Raw genomic sequence first — 17,579 nt, 5'->3', positions numbered from 1 at the left:
AACACACACACACACACGCACAGCAGCCCACGAGGGGCGCCATGCGCGCGCGCGCAGCCCGCGAGCTCGCAGCCCATTGCCACGAGGCCCACACGCTGCCGCAGCCTTGGCACGCGCTGGGCCTGCCTTGCGGTGGGCCTGGCGCAGCCTTGGCTGGTACGTTGTGGCGCGCTGGCTTGCTGGGCGATGGCCCGACTTCGTGCTGGGCCTTCGTCTGGCAGGCCTCGTCCGATGCTAATTCGTACGATACGCTTCCGATTAATTTCCCGATTCCGGAATTCATTTCCGATACGAACAATATTTAATATTTCCGATTCCGGAATTAATTTCCGTTTCGAACAAATATTTAATATTTCCGTTTCCGGAATTATTTTCCGATTCCGATAATATTTTCGATTCAGACAATATTTCCCTTTCCGGCAATATTTCCGATTCCGGCAATATTTCCATTTCCATCAATATTTTCCGATACGTACCATGTTTCCGGCAACATCTACGACTAGGATAATATTTATATTTCCGATACGATCCATATTTCCGTTTCGGGCAATATCATCGTTTCCAGAGTATTCATTTCTTGCTTGTGACGATCTCAGCTCCCACTGAAACCAAGATCCGTCGTTTCCGAATATCCATAGATGGAGTATTTAATGCCATTAAATACTTGATCCGTTTACGTACTATTTGTGTGACCTTACGGGTTCAGTCAAGAGTAAGCTGTGGATTAATATCATTTATTGCACTTGAACTGAAGCGGCCTCTAGCTAGGCATTCAGCTCACTTGATCTCACTGAATTATTAACTTGTTAATTAATACTGAACCGCATTTATTATACTTAATATTATATGCATACTTGGACCAAGGGCATTATTTCCTTCAGTCTCCCACTTGTCCTTAGGGACAAGTGTGCATTACCTAATTCCTTTGTCGCTTGATGCTTGCTCTTGAACATAAGTTAAGAGTTGTCATCCTTATTATGTCCAGAGGTGTTTCTCGGTTTCAGAGTTCAACTGATCTAATAAACAGATAATCATAGCCTATGATTCATCCGAGCACGGCCATGTATTTCACAATTTCTAGCTCTCCGAGTGGCCTTGTACAACTTTTAAGCATCTCATCCCGATTTATGGGAGGACAATCCCAATCTTGTGATCTTGAAATTAGACTTCGTTTGATAGGTGATTACCTAGGCGTTGCCTTTATAGCCTCCTTTTACGGTGCGACGGTTGGTCAACGTCAAAGCAACCAGTTCTCAAACAAGTAATCTCAAATCACTCAGGTATTGAGGATTTATTGTCTAATAATTTTAATGAAAATTACTTATGACAGATTTTCATCTCTTACGGTAAAGTTTCATAGGTCTGTCCGATACTAGTCTTCCCAAAGTAAGTATCTATGCAAATGATTATGACATTGCCATGTCCACATAGTTCAAGAAACAGAACTACCAGTCATCTTGCATTCTAGTCGTCTAATGTTTTCTATGCGTCCAATTTTACAGAAAACTCCGACCAGGGACCATTTTCAGCCTTTGACATTCAAGTTCACTTGATAGGCATTTCTTAGTCACAGGACTGGTCCTGACAGTCTATCTTGAATATATCGTCAAATTGAAGGGACTCATCATTTAATAAAACACAAATTAAATTGAAAAATGAATTCTATTCATTTATTGTGAATGATTAACCAATAATGTTTTACAAATAATTAAACTCTAAAACTTTAAAACATTACACAAGGACATCAAAGCCATTCTCCAATATGCTTGATTCCCATAGCTGCAGTGTGCGAGTTGTGCTTCGCCTGCGGCAGAGGTTTAGTCAATGGATCTGATATGTTGTCATCAGTTCCAATCTTGCTTATCTCGACTTCTTTTCTTTCAACGAACTCTCGTGGAAGGTGAAATCTACGAAGTACATGCTTGACTCTTTGGTGGTGTCTAGGCTCCTTTGCCTGTGCAATAGCTCTGTTATTATCACAATACAGGGCTATTGGTCCTTTAATGGAGGGGACTACACCAAGTTCACCTATGAACTTCCTTAGCCATATAGCTTCCTTTGCTGCTTCATGTGCAGCAATGTACTCCGCTTCAGTTGTAGAATCCGCAATGGTGCTTTGCTTAGCACTTTTCCAGCTTACTGCACCTCCGTTGAGGTAGAAGACAAACCCAGACTGTGATCTGAAATCATCTTTGTCGGATTGGAAACTTGCGTCCGTATAGCCTTGAACAATTAATTCATCATCTCCACCATAGACCAGGAAGTCATCTTTGTGCCTTTTCAGGTACTTCAGAATATTCTTGGTTGCAGTCCAATGTGCCTCTCCTGGGTCTGACTGGTATCTTCTCGTAACTGAGTGCGTACGCAACATCCGGGCGTGTACATATCATAGCATACATTATTGAACCAATTAATGATGCATATGGAATCCCATTCATTCGTCTACGCTCATCAAGTGTTTTTGGGCACTAAGTCTTGCTTAGAGTCATTCCATGAGACATGGGTAGGTAGCCTCGCTTGGAGTCTTCCATCTTGAACCTATCAAGCACCTTATTGATATAAGTGCTTTGACTAAGTCCAATCATCTTTTTAGATCTATCTCTGTAAATCTTGATGCCCAATATGTACTGTGCTTCTCCTAGATCCTTCATCGAAAAACATTTCCCAAGCCAAATCTTGACAGAGTTCAACATAGGGATGTAATTTCCGATAAGTAATATGTCATCGACATATAATACTAGGAAAGCAATTTTTCTCCCACTTACCTTCTTGTATACACAAGATTCGTCTGCGTTCTTGATGAAACCAAAGTCACTGACTGCTTCATCAAAACGTATATTCCAGCTCCTTGATGCCTGCTTCAATCCGTAGATTGATTTCTTTAGCTTGCATACCTTTTTAGCATTCTTTGGATCCTCAAAACCTTCAGGCTGTGTCATAATCACAGTTTCTGTTAAAACACCGTTTAAGAAAGCGGTTTTGACATCCATCTGCCATATTTCGTAATCGTAATATGCAGCAATTGCTAACATTATCCGAATAGACTTTAGCATTGCAACTGGTGAAAAGGTTTCATCGTAATCCACACCGTGGACTTGCCTGTAACCTTTTGCAACCAATCTAGCTTTGAAAACTTCAAGTTTCCCATCCTTGTCCTTTTTCAGTTTGAAAACCCATTTGCTTCCAATGGCTTGGTAGCCATCTGGCAAATCGACCAAATCCCATACTTGGTTTTCTGACATGGAGTCTAATTCAGATTGCATGGCTTCTTGCCATTGCTTGGAGCTAGGGCTCGTCATAGCTTGTTTGTAAGTCGCAGGTTCATCACTTTCAAGTAATAGAACGTCATAGCTCTCGTTCGTCAAAATACCTAAGTACCTTTCCGGTTGAGATCTATATCTCTGCGATCTACGCGGGGTTACATCTCTAGATTGACCATGATTCTCACCAGATACTTCTAAAGATCTCTCAGTTTCATCCTGAATGTCATCTTGAGCATTCTCTAGAGTTTGTTGTTCGACTTGAATTTCTTCGAGGTCAACTTTTCTCCCACTTGTCATTTTGGAAATGTGATTCTTTTCCAAAAAGATACCATCTCGAGCAACAAACACTTTGTTCTCAGATGTATTGTAGAAGTAAAACCCCTTTGTTTCCTTTGGATAGCCCACAAGGATACATTTGTCAGATTTTGGATGAAGTTTGTCTGAAATTAATCGCTTGACGTATACTTCACATCTTAAGAAAAGACACATTTGGAGGCTTTCCAAACCATAACTCATATGGAGTCTTTTCAACAGCTTTAGACGGAGCTCTATTTATAGTGAGTGCAGCTGTATTTAGTGCATGTCCCCAAAATTCTATTGGAAGTTCGGCCTGACCCATCATTGACCTAACCATGTCTAGCAAGGTTCTGTTCTTCCGTTCCGACACACCGTTCCATTGTGGTGTTCCAGGAGAAGTCAATTCTGATAGAATTCCACATTCTTTCAGATGGTCATCAAATTCATAGCTCAGATATTCACCACCTCTATCAGACCGCAGTGCTTTAATCTTCTTGCCTAATTGATTCTCTACTTCACTCTGAAATTCCTTGAATTTGTCAAAGAATTCAGACTTATGCTTCATTAGGTAGACATAACCATATCTACTGAAGTCATCAGTGAAAGTGATAAAGTAGCTGAAACCACCCCTAGCATTTGTACTCATTGGTCCACATGCATCTGTATGGATTAAACCCAATAGTTCAGTTGCTCTTTCTCCAACTTTAGAGAAAGGTTGCTTTGTCATTTTTCCAAATAAACATGATTCGCACTTACCATAATCCTCTAAGTCAAATGGTTCTAGAATTCCTTCTTTTTGAAGTCTTTCCATGCGTTTCAAGTTAATATGGCCTAATCGACAATGCCACAGATAGGTGAGATCTGAATCATCCTTTTTGGCCTTTTTGGTATTTATGTTATAAACTTGTTTGTCGTGATCTAATAAATAAAGTCCATTGACTAATCTAGCAGATCCATAAAACATCTCTTTAAAATAAAACGAACAACTATTCTCTTTTATTAAAAAGGAAAATCCCTTAGCATCTAAGCAAGAAACAGAAATGATGTTTTTAGTAAGACTTGGAACATGGAAACACTCTTCCAGTTACAAAACTAGCCCAGAGGGAAACGATAAATAATAAGTTCCTACAGCTAATGCAGCAATCCGTGCTCCATTTCCCACTCGTAGGTCGACTTCACCCTTGCTTAACTTTCTACTTCTTCTTAGTCCCTGTGGATTGGAACATAAGTGTGAGCCACAACCTGTATCTAATACCCAAGAAGTTGAATTAGCAAGTATACAGTCTATAACGAAAATACCTGAAGATGGAACGACTGTTCCGTTCTTCTGATCTTCCTTTAGCTTTGGACATTCTCTTTTGTAATGGCCTATTCCATCACAATAAAGACAGCTTGATGTGGACTTGTCCTGCTTTGATTTAGCATTGCGCTTGGACTTTCCACTTTTCTTGAACGGTCTCCCTTTAGCCTTGAGTAAATCTTTGGCTTCGCAGTCCATTATTATCTCAGCCTTTCTGACAAGGTGAACAAATTCAGCAACTGTTTCTTCTCTTGGTTCACTTAGGTATAGTTGCTTGAAGCGACCAAACCCACTGTGCAGTGAATTGAGCAAGATAGAGACTGCCATCCTTTCGCTTATTGGTGTTCCTAGCAGACTTAGGCGATCGAAATATGAAAGCATAAGATCCACATGGAACCTTAGTGGGACGCCTACCCTTTGTTTAGTGCGAAGGAGCTGAACATGTGTTTCTTGGACTTCCATCCTATAACACCTGTTGGGAGAACTAACCTTTAGACCAGACATTGATTCAATCAACTCATTGACGTTCAGGTCCCTGTCCTCCGTGCTTCCACGACAGATATCCCTCAGATTCTTGATGAGCGTAAAAGGTTCATAAGCTACAAACCTTCTAGCCCATTCATCAGGGATATTGTTCATCATGAGACTCATAACCTTTTTGAGATCCGCATCCCAGGCGAAAAATCTTTCAGGGGTCATGTCTCTGGCATAGTAGCTTGGCATGGGATGTAACAGTACATACTCAAGTCCATTGAGTCTGACTATTTCAACTAGCTTAGCTTCCCATTCAAGAAAATTTGTTAGGTTCAGCTTGACCATAAGCTCAGAACCCATGATAATGTTTTTATTGTTGTTTTCCATAGTTAAAACTACAATTAAAATGAATAAACAAATAAATAACCATTCATAGTTTCTCTTAATAAACTTAAATTCATGCATAATTCAATGTTCATTAAGCATTTTGTTCAAGTTATGTGTTCCGGCAGGTGTGAATAAAATGATTCCAAGACCCTAAAATCCATTGAAGAATTAAGCACATTATGTATTTAGACTCAATTCTAAAATCTTTTAGGTAAGCAAAAGCCTTTTGCTAATAGTCTAGAAACTATTCTTGGTTGATAGGTACGTCTAAGAACTTATCGATTTTGCCACGACATAAAAGGACTCCTTACTTATATCGTTGAGTTTCACGAAAACTAACATGTACTCACAATTATTTATGTACCTTGCCCCTTTAGGACCAATAAGTAACACCTCGCTGAGCGAAAACTATTACTAGATTGATGTAAAGGATATCCAAGCAAGTGTTTATTTTGGCATGGTACCTTTTAACTCAATTTTTAAGTTTGGAACTTAAGGCTCTAACTATGTTGGTTAGATTTTAAGTGAACTAAAATCCTTAATCATGCAACATAATCAAGCTTTGATCTCATGCATATTTAAGACATATTTAAAAGCAATAAATAACTTAAAACATGCATAAGATAAATGTGATCTAGTATGGCCCGACTTCATCTTGAAGCTTCAACTTCAAAGTCCGTCTCGAAAATGGTAACTTCGTCTTGAATTTCACCGTGGGAGGCGCCATTTTCTTCAAATAGGATAAGCTATAATTAAACTAATTACAACTATTTGATGGTACGCAGAACATATTTGAATTGAAAAACAATTTTGGTACTTCAGGCCAATTAAATTCAAATTAATGGTACGCAGACCATATTTTTTATCCTATTTGGGCCATACTAGTCATTTCATAACCTGCGAAACAGTACATATACAATATATACCATTCACCCATTCATTATCATGAATGGCCCACATAGCTGGTTAGTAAAACACGTTATGCATCACATAAATATTTGCAGCAATTAATTAAGGGCACCAATAATCTACCAATTATTCAGTCCTTATTAATTCTAATCAAGTTGTTTAACCTTAAAGGATTTGTAGACTTAATCAAGAGTTTATGACTAAAAGTGCTCCCACTTAAACCAATAAATTCATATGCTTTACTAATTTTAAACATAAAAATGTATTTCTAGTCTAACCGGAAACATACAAATTTAATTAAAATTTAAAGCTCACATAAATTTATGATCGAATCCGTTAATTTTAATTTATTTCAGTTGAATCAAACGAATTTAAATTAATTCAAGAATTAATTTTAGTAAAATAATTAGTATAAATAAAATTTATAATAATTATAATATTCAAAATTAAAATCCAAGAAAACAATTTAAATTACGAATTTTAAAATTAATTAAAATCGTTTCCGAACTGAAAATCAAAAATTAAATTCAAAGCGCATCAATCGGGTCAAGACGAGGCCATGGGCTTGCGCCCATGCCCCGTCGAGTCCTCGAGGCATCATCGCCCCTCACGAGTGATCGCACGGCAAGGCTCGAGCAGCTGCCACGCGTAAACGCAGCAAGCCGAGCCACGCTTGCGCGCAGCATCGCTCGCTGCTTCGTAGCGCAGTAGTTGCTTGGCGAGGCAGGGCGAGGCAGCGCTCGTGCTGCGAGGCACCCCTCGCTGCCCGCGCGCGCACGCCTTGCTTCATCGCCCATCCGCCCATGCATCATCGCAGCATTCGACGCAAGGCAGGGCTGCTGCCTTGTGCTCGTGTGCTGCTCGCCTTGCTCGCTGCATTCGTACCGCATGGGCGACGAGCTCCCTTGCTCGTCGTCGCATGCCCGCACTATGCAACACCCCTTAAGGGTAACACTTAGCGTCCGTTGCTTTGTGCGTGCAAGTTTCATGAGCGAATTGCATAAAAAATTAAAACTTTTATTTCCAAAATTAATGACAAATTAATAAATCATATTAATTTCATAATTTTAGGGCGAAAAATCGAAAATTTATTAATTAATTAATTTCCGATTAACATGGATTCAAATCTAGGTCATAAAAATTTAAAATTTAACACAAATTAACAATTTTTATGGTGGTTTTTAATCATTGGTACCTAATTAAATTATTAATTAATTATGAAAATCAAATTAATTCTAAATTATTCGAATTTCAACAAATTAATAATAATTACAAATTAGGTTGTATAATTAACAAGGCTAGGCATTCAAACTTGTTAAAAATATACTTTAGGTCAATAAAAAATTCAAGATTTATCAACAAGAATCGCAAATATTTAATTTAACATCTTAAATTTACAAACTTTTGCGTTCGATAAACTAAAACCTCGAAAAGTCATAGTTAGGCTTCGAATTTGAGAATTCTGGGTTCGGCCGAAAAATACTAATTTTGTCAACATTTTAGAATGCCTTTTACGTGCGGAATTGACACAAATATCACTCGATTTGGATGAGTAACGAAGAAACTGCCGAAAAAATGCGTACATATAATTAAATAAACGCAAATTGCAATTAATTAACAATTACGAAAATTAATCACCCCTTTTAATTCTTTGCAAATTTGTAATTTTTAACCATGTTCATGCAATTTAGATTATGAAAATAATAAGAGGCTCGTGATACCACTGTTAGGTTATGATTCATATGACAAAACATAAATCATGCGGAAAAACCATAAAACCAGGAAAGCATATTATTTACACATAATCATTTAGCATAGTTTAGCTGCATACACTTTGTTGCGTGCCCTCCCTAGCTGCGCCCGAACCGAACAAGAACAAATCTTTAGGACTCCAAGTGTCGTCCCTATGTAGATAGTCCACAGCACGTCCGGATCCGCCTTAAGCTTGACCAACTAGAATCGCCCTTAAAGTTGCTTAGGAATTTCGGCTAATATGGTGCAAGTGTATGGCTGATTTTTCTTCAAAATCTTACCTTTAGAATACTTCAATTGTGTCTATAAATTATGACCCTAGGCACCTATTTATAGAGATATGGAAAAGGAACTGGAATCCTATTAGGATACGAATTAATTAAACTAGAATCCTAATAGAACTCTTATTTAATTAATTTATCCTTTTAGGATTAGGAATTTAATCATATATCGAAACCTGATAGCTATAGGATTCGTATAGCACACAAACACACACACGCACGCACAACAGCCCACGAGGGGCGCCATGCGCGCGCGCGCAGCCCGCGAGCTCGCAGCCCATTGCCACGAGGCCCACACGCTGCAGCAGCCTTGGCGCGCGCTGGGCTGCCTTGCGGTGGGCTTGGCGCAGCCTTGGCTGGTGCGTTGTGGTGCGCTGGCTTGCTGGGCGATGGCCCGGCTTCGTGCTGGGCGATGGCCCGGCTTCGTGCTGGGCGATGGCCCGGCTTCGTGCTGGGCCTTCGTCTGGCAGGCCTCGTCCGATGCTAATTCGTAAGATACTCTTCCGATTAATTTCCCAATTCCGGAATTCATTTCCGATACGAACAATATTTAATATTTCCGATTACGGAATCAATTTCCATTTCGAACAAATATTTAATATTTCCGTTTCCGGAATTATTTTCCGATTCCGATAATATTTCCGATTCAGACAATATTTCCGTTTCCGGCAATATTTCCGATTTCGACAATATTTCCATCAATATTTTCCGATACATACCATGTTTCCATTTCCGGCAACATCTACGACTTGGATAATATTTATATTTCCGATACGATCCATATTTCCGTTTCCGGCAATATCATCGTTTCCGGAGTATTCATTTCTTGCTTGTGACGATCTCAGCTCCCACTGAAACCAAGATCCGTCGATTCCTAATATCCATAGATGGAGTATTTAATGCCATTAAATACTTGATCCGTTTACGTACTATTTGTGTGACCCTACGGGTTCAGTCAAGAGTAAGCTGTGGATTAATATTATTAATTCCACTTGAACTGAAGCGGCCTCTAGCTAGGCATTCAGCTCACTTGATCTCACTGAATTATTAACTTGTTGTATTAATACTGAACCGCATTTATTAGACTTAATATTATATGCATACTTGGACCAAGGGCATTATTTCCTTCAATTTTCTCCCACTTGTCATTTTGGAAACGAATCTCCAAAAAGGACATCATTTCGAGCAAACAAATATTATGTTCTTAAAAATTCGTGGTAGAAACAATACCCTTGTGTCTCATTTGAATAAATCACAATGAAACATATATCTATACTTGGGCCTTAGTTTGTTGAATAACAAACACTAAGCTCCCACTGAGTTTAGGAACTCTTTAAATATATTATCAAAAGATATTCTGAAATTACTTTTCAATAGCTTTGACGAATTTGGTTTAGTTTAGTGGTAGTTGAGCATTTTGTTTAGAAGTTATAGGAAAAGTCTTTATGAATCATCATTGATCGAATCAAGTACTATTGACTTCGATCATTCCAACTTAGATATGCCATATCTTATGGAGCTAGATCGTGAAATTACAACACACAATCATAGATGATCATATTTGGTCTTAAAGTAATCATCAACATGATCTAATCTAGATCTTTATGATTTCTTGACAAGTGGATTTTTATACTTCTGAATCTTTGAACTAGCCAAACAGATTCAAACTTATATCACATTGAGTAAATAAACCAATATTCACTCAAACCCAGGTGATATAATAAAGTCATAAAATATTTCTTTAGCTTTGAACTCTATTGTCTAGGCGTTCTAACAATAGTTCATATCTTTTGTTACTTTCAACAAAGTAAGACTAGCTTGTCTTGAATTGATCTAGAAATCAACAAACTTTCAAAAGTCCATCAAAATAGAGCTTTTGAATGTTAACTTGTTGATATGGTCTAAGCAACAATGCCAAAGATTAGTAGAACTCAAATCAAGAGATTGATTTGAACCTAGTAAAGTTCTTTATTGTTAAAGATTTTTTTGTTTTAATCAAGCATATTGCCTTAACCCGTAAATGACCATTTCATTCAAATAAACAAACAAACGTTGTTTCTGTTTTTCTTGAATGCGAGTCTTTCTGTGTTTGAAGCAGAAATTTAGGTATGTTGATTATGGAACAAAATAGCCATTAAGTTCCAGCCTTTGAAAGGACTTAAAACAAACTAGATGACCCTACAACTAATGTAGCATTGCCATGCTTCATTTCCCACTTGTAGGCCATTAGTGTAGCCTAGCTTCCATTGTTTGAGTTATTACCGAAGTAAGAACCTCAAGTGGTATATGATACCAAGGAAGTTTGATTGCTAGGTCACTTCTCTTTAAACATATACTTATAGGTAGAAACGGAATTGTAAATTCCTTTCATTTGATCCTTTGTTTTCCTATTTCTTGTACCTTTCCTAATGTCCTTAAGAATTGAATTCTCTAGTGTTGACTTTTATACTTTGTTTAGACGTGTCCAATGTCATTCCAAAGTTCTAACCATTTTATTTATGTTGAATATTCTTTTCAACTAGATGACCTTACCAGAAGCTTCTAAAGTTCTCTAAGCATCGATCTATTTGAATGTCTAGGGACTAGACTCATTCGAGAATCAAATGGACAAAGATATTAGGTTGTTAACCATTGGTAAAGCTGAGCGTTTAAACTCAATGCTTTATGATCTCAAAACTACATTGTATTTTGAATTCACAAGCGCCAATCGGTTTGCCATTCGACTTTGATACTCGAAAACAACCATAAAAGTCGCTAAAAGAAACGTACATTTTAAATTGCTCATTTTCTCTCATTTCCGTGAATAGTTCTTGGATTCATTACCAATCAAGGAAATTTACTGTTACCTTTCTAAAAGGGTTTACTGCAGTGCAAGATATTTAATTATAAACAATAATTAAAACATACATTGAAGCATGCAAAGTCTAAAACATTTATCATGAGTAATAACTTGAAAATTAAAGAAATCATGCAATTTAAACAAGTTATTAGCATTTTATTCGAATTTATTGTTCCGGCAGGTGTGAATAAAATGATTCCAAGACCCTAAAAACCACTGAAGAATTAAGCACTTTATGTATTTAGACTCAATTCTAAAATCTTTTAGGTAAGCAAAAACCTTTTGCTAATAGTCTAGAAACTACTCTTGGTTGATAGGTACGTCTAAGAGCTTATTAGGTAAACCTATCGAATTTGCCACGACATAAAAGGACTCCTTACTTATATCGTTGAGTTTCACCAAAACTAACATGTACTCACAATTATTTGTGTACCTTACCCCTTTAGGATCAATAAGTAACACCTCGCTGAGCGTAAAACTATTACTAGATTGATGTAAAGGTTATCCAAGTAAGTGTTATTTTGGCATGGCACCTTTTAACTCAATTTTTTAAGTTTGGAACTTAAGGCTCTTACTATGTTGGTTAGATTTTAAGTGAACTAAAATCCTTAATCATGCAACATAATCAAGCTTCAATCTCATGCATATTTAAGACATATTTAAAAGCAATAAATAACTTATAGCATGCATAAGATAAATGTGATCTAGTATGGCCCGACTTCACCTTGAAGCTTCAACTTCAAAGTCCGTCTTGAAAATGGATGGTAACTTCGTCTTTAATTTCACCGTGGGAGGCTCCATTTTGTTTAAACAGGATCAGCTATAATTAAACTAATTACAACTATTTGATGGTACGCAGACCATATTTGAATTGAAAAACAAATTTGGTGCATTAGACCAATTACATTCAAATTAATGGTACGCAGACCATGTTTTCTATCCTATTTGGGCCATACTAATCATTTCATAACCTGCAAAACAGTACATATACAATATATACCATTCACCCATTCATTATCATGAATGGCCCACTTAGCTGGTTAGTAAAAACACATTGTATGCATCACATAAATATTTGCAGCAATTAATCAAGGGCACCAATAATCTACCAATTATTCAGTCCTTATTAATTCTAATCAAGTTTGTTTAACCTTAAAGGATTTGTAGACCTAATCAAGAGTTTATGACTAAAATTGCTCCCACATAGACCAACTTTATATGCTTTACTAATTTTAAACATAAATATATATTTCTAGTCTAACCGGAAACATACAAGTTTAATTAAAAATTAAAGCTCATATAAAATTATAATTGAATCCATTTATTTAATTTATTTTTCAGTTGAATTAAATGAATTTAAATTAATTCAAGGTTTAATTTTAGTAAAATAATTAGTATAAATAAAAATTTATAATAATTATAATATTCAAAATTAAAATCCGAGAAAATAATTTAAATTATTAATTTTAAAATTAATTAAAATTATTTTCGAACTGAAAATTTCAAAATTAAAATTCAAAACGATTCAATCGTAACACGACGAGCACTTGGGCTTGCGCCCAAGTCCCATCGTGTGCACGACAGGTCGCTGCACAAGGCACACATAGCTCCACGCAACACGCAGCCACAGGCCACACGCACACGCAACCATCGATGGCCACGCTGCGCGCAGCCTCTGTGCTGTGTCGCGTCTGCTGCTGCTTTCCCTCGCGAGGCATTGCTCGCTGCGCAAGCCAGCGCTCGCTGGCGCGAGGCAGTGCGCGCTGTGGCGCAGCTCGCTTGCGGCCCACCCGCGACTGCTCGCTTTGCCCTGCCCTTCGCCCACGCCCATCGCATAGCACACACGGCCAGCACCTTTGCTTCGCGCGCGCGCCATGCTATGCTGCTCGCTGCATTTGTACCGCACGGGCGACGAGCTCCCTTGCTCGTAGTCGCGTGCCCGCACTATACAACACCCCTTAAGGGTAACACATAGCTTCCATTGCTTTGTGCGTGCAACATTTATGGGCGTTTTCATAAAAATTTAAAATTTTTAATTTAAAATTAATGACAAATTAATAAAACATACTCCCTCCGTCCCGGAATACTTGACCTGTTTTCCTTATCGAGTCGTCCCTTAATACTTGACCTGTTTCTAAAAATGGAAATATTATAACAATATTATATTATTTCTCATTCCACCCCTATTAACCCACCTACCCCTACTCCATACAAAAAATAATTAAAAATTCAACCCCTACTCTCCCCCAACCCCACCCCTTCACACATTTCCCACTAACTACATTAAAATAATACCTCACTATCAACTACTACCTATTAAATTAAATAAGTCAATTCAAGTCCCTTAAACTCTGTGCCGGTCATACCGGATCGAGTATTCCGGGACGGAGGGAGTATTAATTTCGTAATTTTAGGGCGAAAAATCAAAAATTTATTAATCAATTAATTTCCGATTAACATGGATTCAAATCTGGGTCATAAAAATTTAAAATTTAACATAAATTAACAATTTTTATGGTGGATTTTAATCATGGATACCTAATTAAATTATTAATTAATTATGAAAAACAAAACAATTTTAAATTATTCGAATTTCAACAAATTAATCATAATTACAAATTAGGTTGTATAATTAACAAGTCTAGGCATTCAAATTTGTTAAACATATAGTGTAGGTCAATCAAAAACTCAAGATTTATCAACAAGAATCGCAAATATTCAATTTAACATCTTAAATTTACAAACTTTTGCGTTCGAAAAACTAAAACCTCCGAAAAGTCATAGTTAGGCTTCGAATTTGGGAATTCTGGGTTAGGCCGAAAAATAATAATTTTGTCAAAATTTTAGAATGCCTTTTACATGCGGAATTGACACAAAAATCACTCGATTTGGATGAGTAACGAACAAACTGCCGAAAAACTGCGTACATATAATTAAATAAACGCAAATTGCAATTAATTAACAATTACGAAAAATAATCACCCCTTTTAATTCTTTGCAAATTTGTAAAATTTAACCATGTCATGCAATTTAGATTATGAAAATAATAAGAGGCTTCTGATACCACTGTTTGGTTATGATACATATGAAAAACATAAATCATGCGGAAAAACCTTAATGCCAGGAAACATATTTTTTACACATAATCATTTAGCATAATTTAGGTGTATACACTTTGTAGCGTGTCCTCCCTAGCTGCGCCCGAACCGAACAAGAACAAGTCTTTAGGACTCCAAGTGTCGTCCCTCCGTAGATAGTCCACAGCACGTCCAGATCCGCCTTAAGCTTGACCAACTAGAATCGCCCTTAAGGTTCCTAGGATTTTCGGTTAATTGGCTACAAGTGTTTGGCTGATTTTGTTCCAAAATCATACCTTTGAATACTTCAATTCTCAATGTAAATATGTGACCCTAGGCACCTATTTATAGAGTTTATGGAAAGGAATTATAATCCTATTAGGATACTAATTAGTTTAGTTAGAATTTCATTAAAACTCTTTTAAACTAATTCTATCTTTATTAGGAGTAGGATTTAATCAATGAACGAATTCCATCAGCTTTAGGATTCGTATCGAACACAAAAGTTGCACGACCACGAGCGTACAGCACAGCCCGCGCAGGCCTTGTGGCCCACACGAGCAGGCGCTGCTCGCAGCCCACGAGCGTCAGCCCGCGCGCGCGCGCCTTGGCCTTGCTGGGCCTGGCCTGGACTTGGCTGTGTTGTGTTGGGCGCTTAGCTTGCTGGAAGCGGGCCTGGCTTCGTGCTGGGCCTCCGTCTAGCAAGTCTCGTCCGATGCTAATTCGTACGATGCGCTTCCGATTAAATTCTCGATTCCGGAATTCATTTCCGATACGAACAATATTTAATATTTCCGATTCCGGAATTAATTCCCGTTTCGAACAAATATTTAATATTTCCGTTTCCGGAATTATTTTCCGATTTCGATAATGTTTCCGATTCTGGCAATATTTCCGTTTCCGGCAATATTTCCGATTCCGGCAATATTTCCATTTCCAATAATATTTTCCGATACGTACCATGTTTCCGTTTCCGGCAACATCTACGACTTGGATAATATTTATATTTCCGATACGATCCATATTTCCGTTTCCGGCAATATCATCATTTCCGGAGTATTCACTTGCTTGCCTTTGATGATCTTAGCTCCCACTGAAACCAAGATCTGTCGATTCCAAATATCCATAGATGGAGTATTTAATGCCATTAAATACTTGATCCGTTTACGTACTATTTGTGTGACCCTACGGGTTCAGTCAAGAGTAAGATGTGGATTAATATCATTAATTCCACTTCAACTGAAGCGGCCTCTAGTTAGGCATTCAGCTCACTTGATCTCACTGAATTATTAACTTGTTAATTAATACTGAAAAGTTTGGGCTCATAATAAATTAAAAGTTGCTGAATCTCTAGTTAGGCATTCAGCTCTAGTTAGGCATTCATTGAATCTCTAGTTAGGCATTCAGCTCACTGAATCTCAGTTAGGCATTCAGCTCACGTCCCTAGCATATATTCCATCGTTTGGGCTCATAATAAATTAAAAGTTTCTCCTGCTACTCAGCCTAGAGCCTTGAGCATTGTACAAGGACGTGCTGTAGGAGTAACCCATTACCTTCTGGGTGGAATTGCCACAACATGGGGTAGGCTGAATCTCACTGAATCTCTAGTTAGGCATTCAGCTCACGTCCCTAGCATATAATCCATCGTTTGGGCTCATAATAAATTAAAAGTTGCTCCTGCTACTCAGCCTAGAGCCTTGAGCATTGTACAAGGACGTGCTGTAGGAGTAACCCATTACCTTCTGGGTGGAATTGCCACAACATGGGCGTTCTTCTTAGCAAGAATTATTGCAGTAGGATAATGGCTAGCAGGATTTGAAAAGCATTATGGCATTAAGATTTCCAAGGTTTAGCCAAGGCTTAGCTGAGGACCCCACTACTCGTCGTATTTGGTTTGGTATTGCTACCGCACATGACTTCGAGAGTCATGATGATATTACTGAAGAACGTCTTTATCAGAATATTTTTGCTTCTCACTTTGGGCAATTAGCAATCATTTTTCTGTGGACTTCCGGAAATCTGTTTCATGTAGCTTGGCAAGGAAATTTTGAGTCATGGGTACAGGACCCTTTACACGTAAGACCTATTGCTCATGCAATTTGGGATCCTCATTTTGGTCAACCTGCTGTAGAAGCTTTTACTCGGGGAGGTGCTCTTGGCCCAGTGAATATCGCTTATTCTGGTGTTTATCAGTGGTGGTATACAATAGGTTTACGCACTAATGAAGATCTTTATACTGGAGCTCTTTTTCTATTATTTCTTTCTGTTATATCTTTACTAGGGGGTTGGTTACACCTACAACCAAAATGGAAACCGAGCGTTTCGTGGTTCAAAAATGTCGAATCCCGTCTCAACCATCACTTGTCAGGACTCTTTGGAGTAAGTTCCTTGGCTTGGACAGGACATTTAGTTCATGTCGCTATTCCCGGATCCAGAGGAGAGTACGTTCGATGGAATAATTTCTTAGACGTATTACCACATCCTCAAGGATTAGGTCCCCTTTTTACAGGTCAGTGGAATCTTTATGCTCAAAACCCTGATTCAAGCAGTCATTTATTTGGTACCTCCCAAGGGGCGGGAACTGCCATTCTAACCCTTCTTGGGGGATTTCATCCACAAACGCAAAGTTTATGGCTAACTGATATGGCTCATCATCATTTAGCTATTGCATTTGTTTTTCTTGTTGCGGGTCATATGTATAGAACGAACTTTGGGATTGGGCACAGTATGAAAGATCTTTTAGAAGCGCATATTCCCCCAGGGGGACGATTGGGACGCGGACATAAAGGTCTTTATGACACAATCAACAATTCGCTTCATTTTCAATTAGGACTTGCCCTAGCGTCTTTAGGTGTTATAACTTCCTTGGTAGCCCAACACATGTACTCTTTACCTGCTTATGCGTTCATAGCCCAAGATTTTACGACTCAAGCTGCGTTATATACACATCACCAATACATCGCAGGATTCATTATGACAGGAGCTTTTGCTCATGGAGCT

The 17,579-nt window shown here is 38.0% G+C and overlaps 1 protein-coding gene across 1 annotated transcript in view; it reads left to right on the top strand.

Annotated features, from left to right (window-relative positions):
• The first annotated feature begins 16,226 nt into the window (after nucleotides 1-16,226).
• The window catches only part of LOC130459345 (photosystem I P700 chlorophyll a apoprotein A2-like), a 2,820-nt gene continuing 1,467 nt past the window's right edge, over nucleotides 16,227-17,579 (top strand). The window contains exon 1 of the mRNA XM_056826662.1: nucleotides 16,227-17,579. This exon is cut by the window's right edge and continues 1,467 nt beyond it. Coding sequence (XP_056682640.1) covers nucleotides 16,407-17,579 — 1,173 coding nt within the window. The 5' untranslated portion in view covers nucleotides 16,227-16,406.

The sequence above is a fragment of the Spinacia oleracea genome, chromosome 4 (genome assembly GCF_020520425.1).
Source record: "Spinacia oleracea cultivar Varoflay chromosome 4, BTI_SOV_V1, whole genome shotgun sequence".
Classification (NCBI taxonomy): Eukaryota; Viridiplantae; Streptophyta; class Magnoliopsida; order Caryophyllales; family Amaranthaceae; genus Spinacia; species Spinacia oleracea.
The sequence above is the reverse complement of the archived record's forward strand: the minus strand, read 5'-3'. Positions and strand labels throughout refer to the sequence as shown.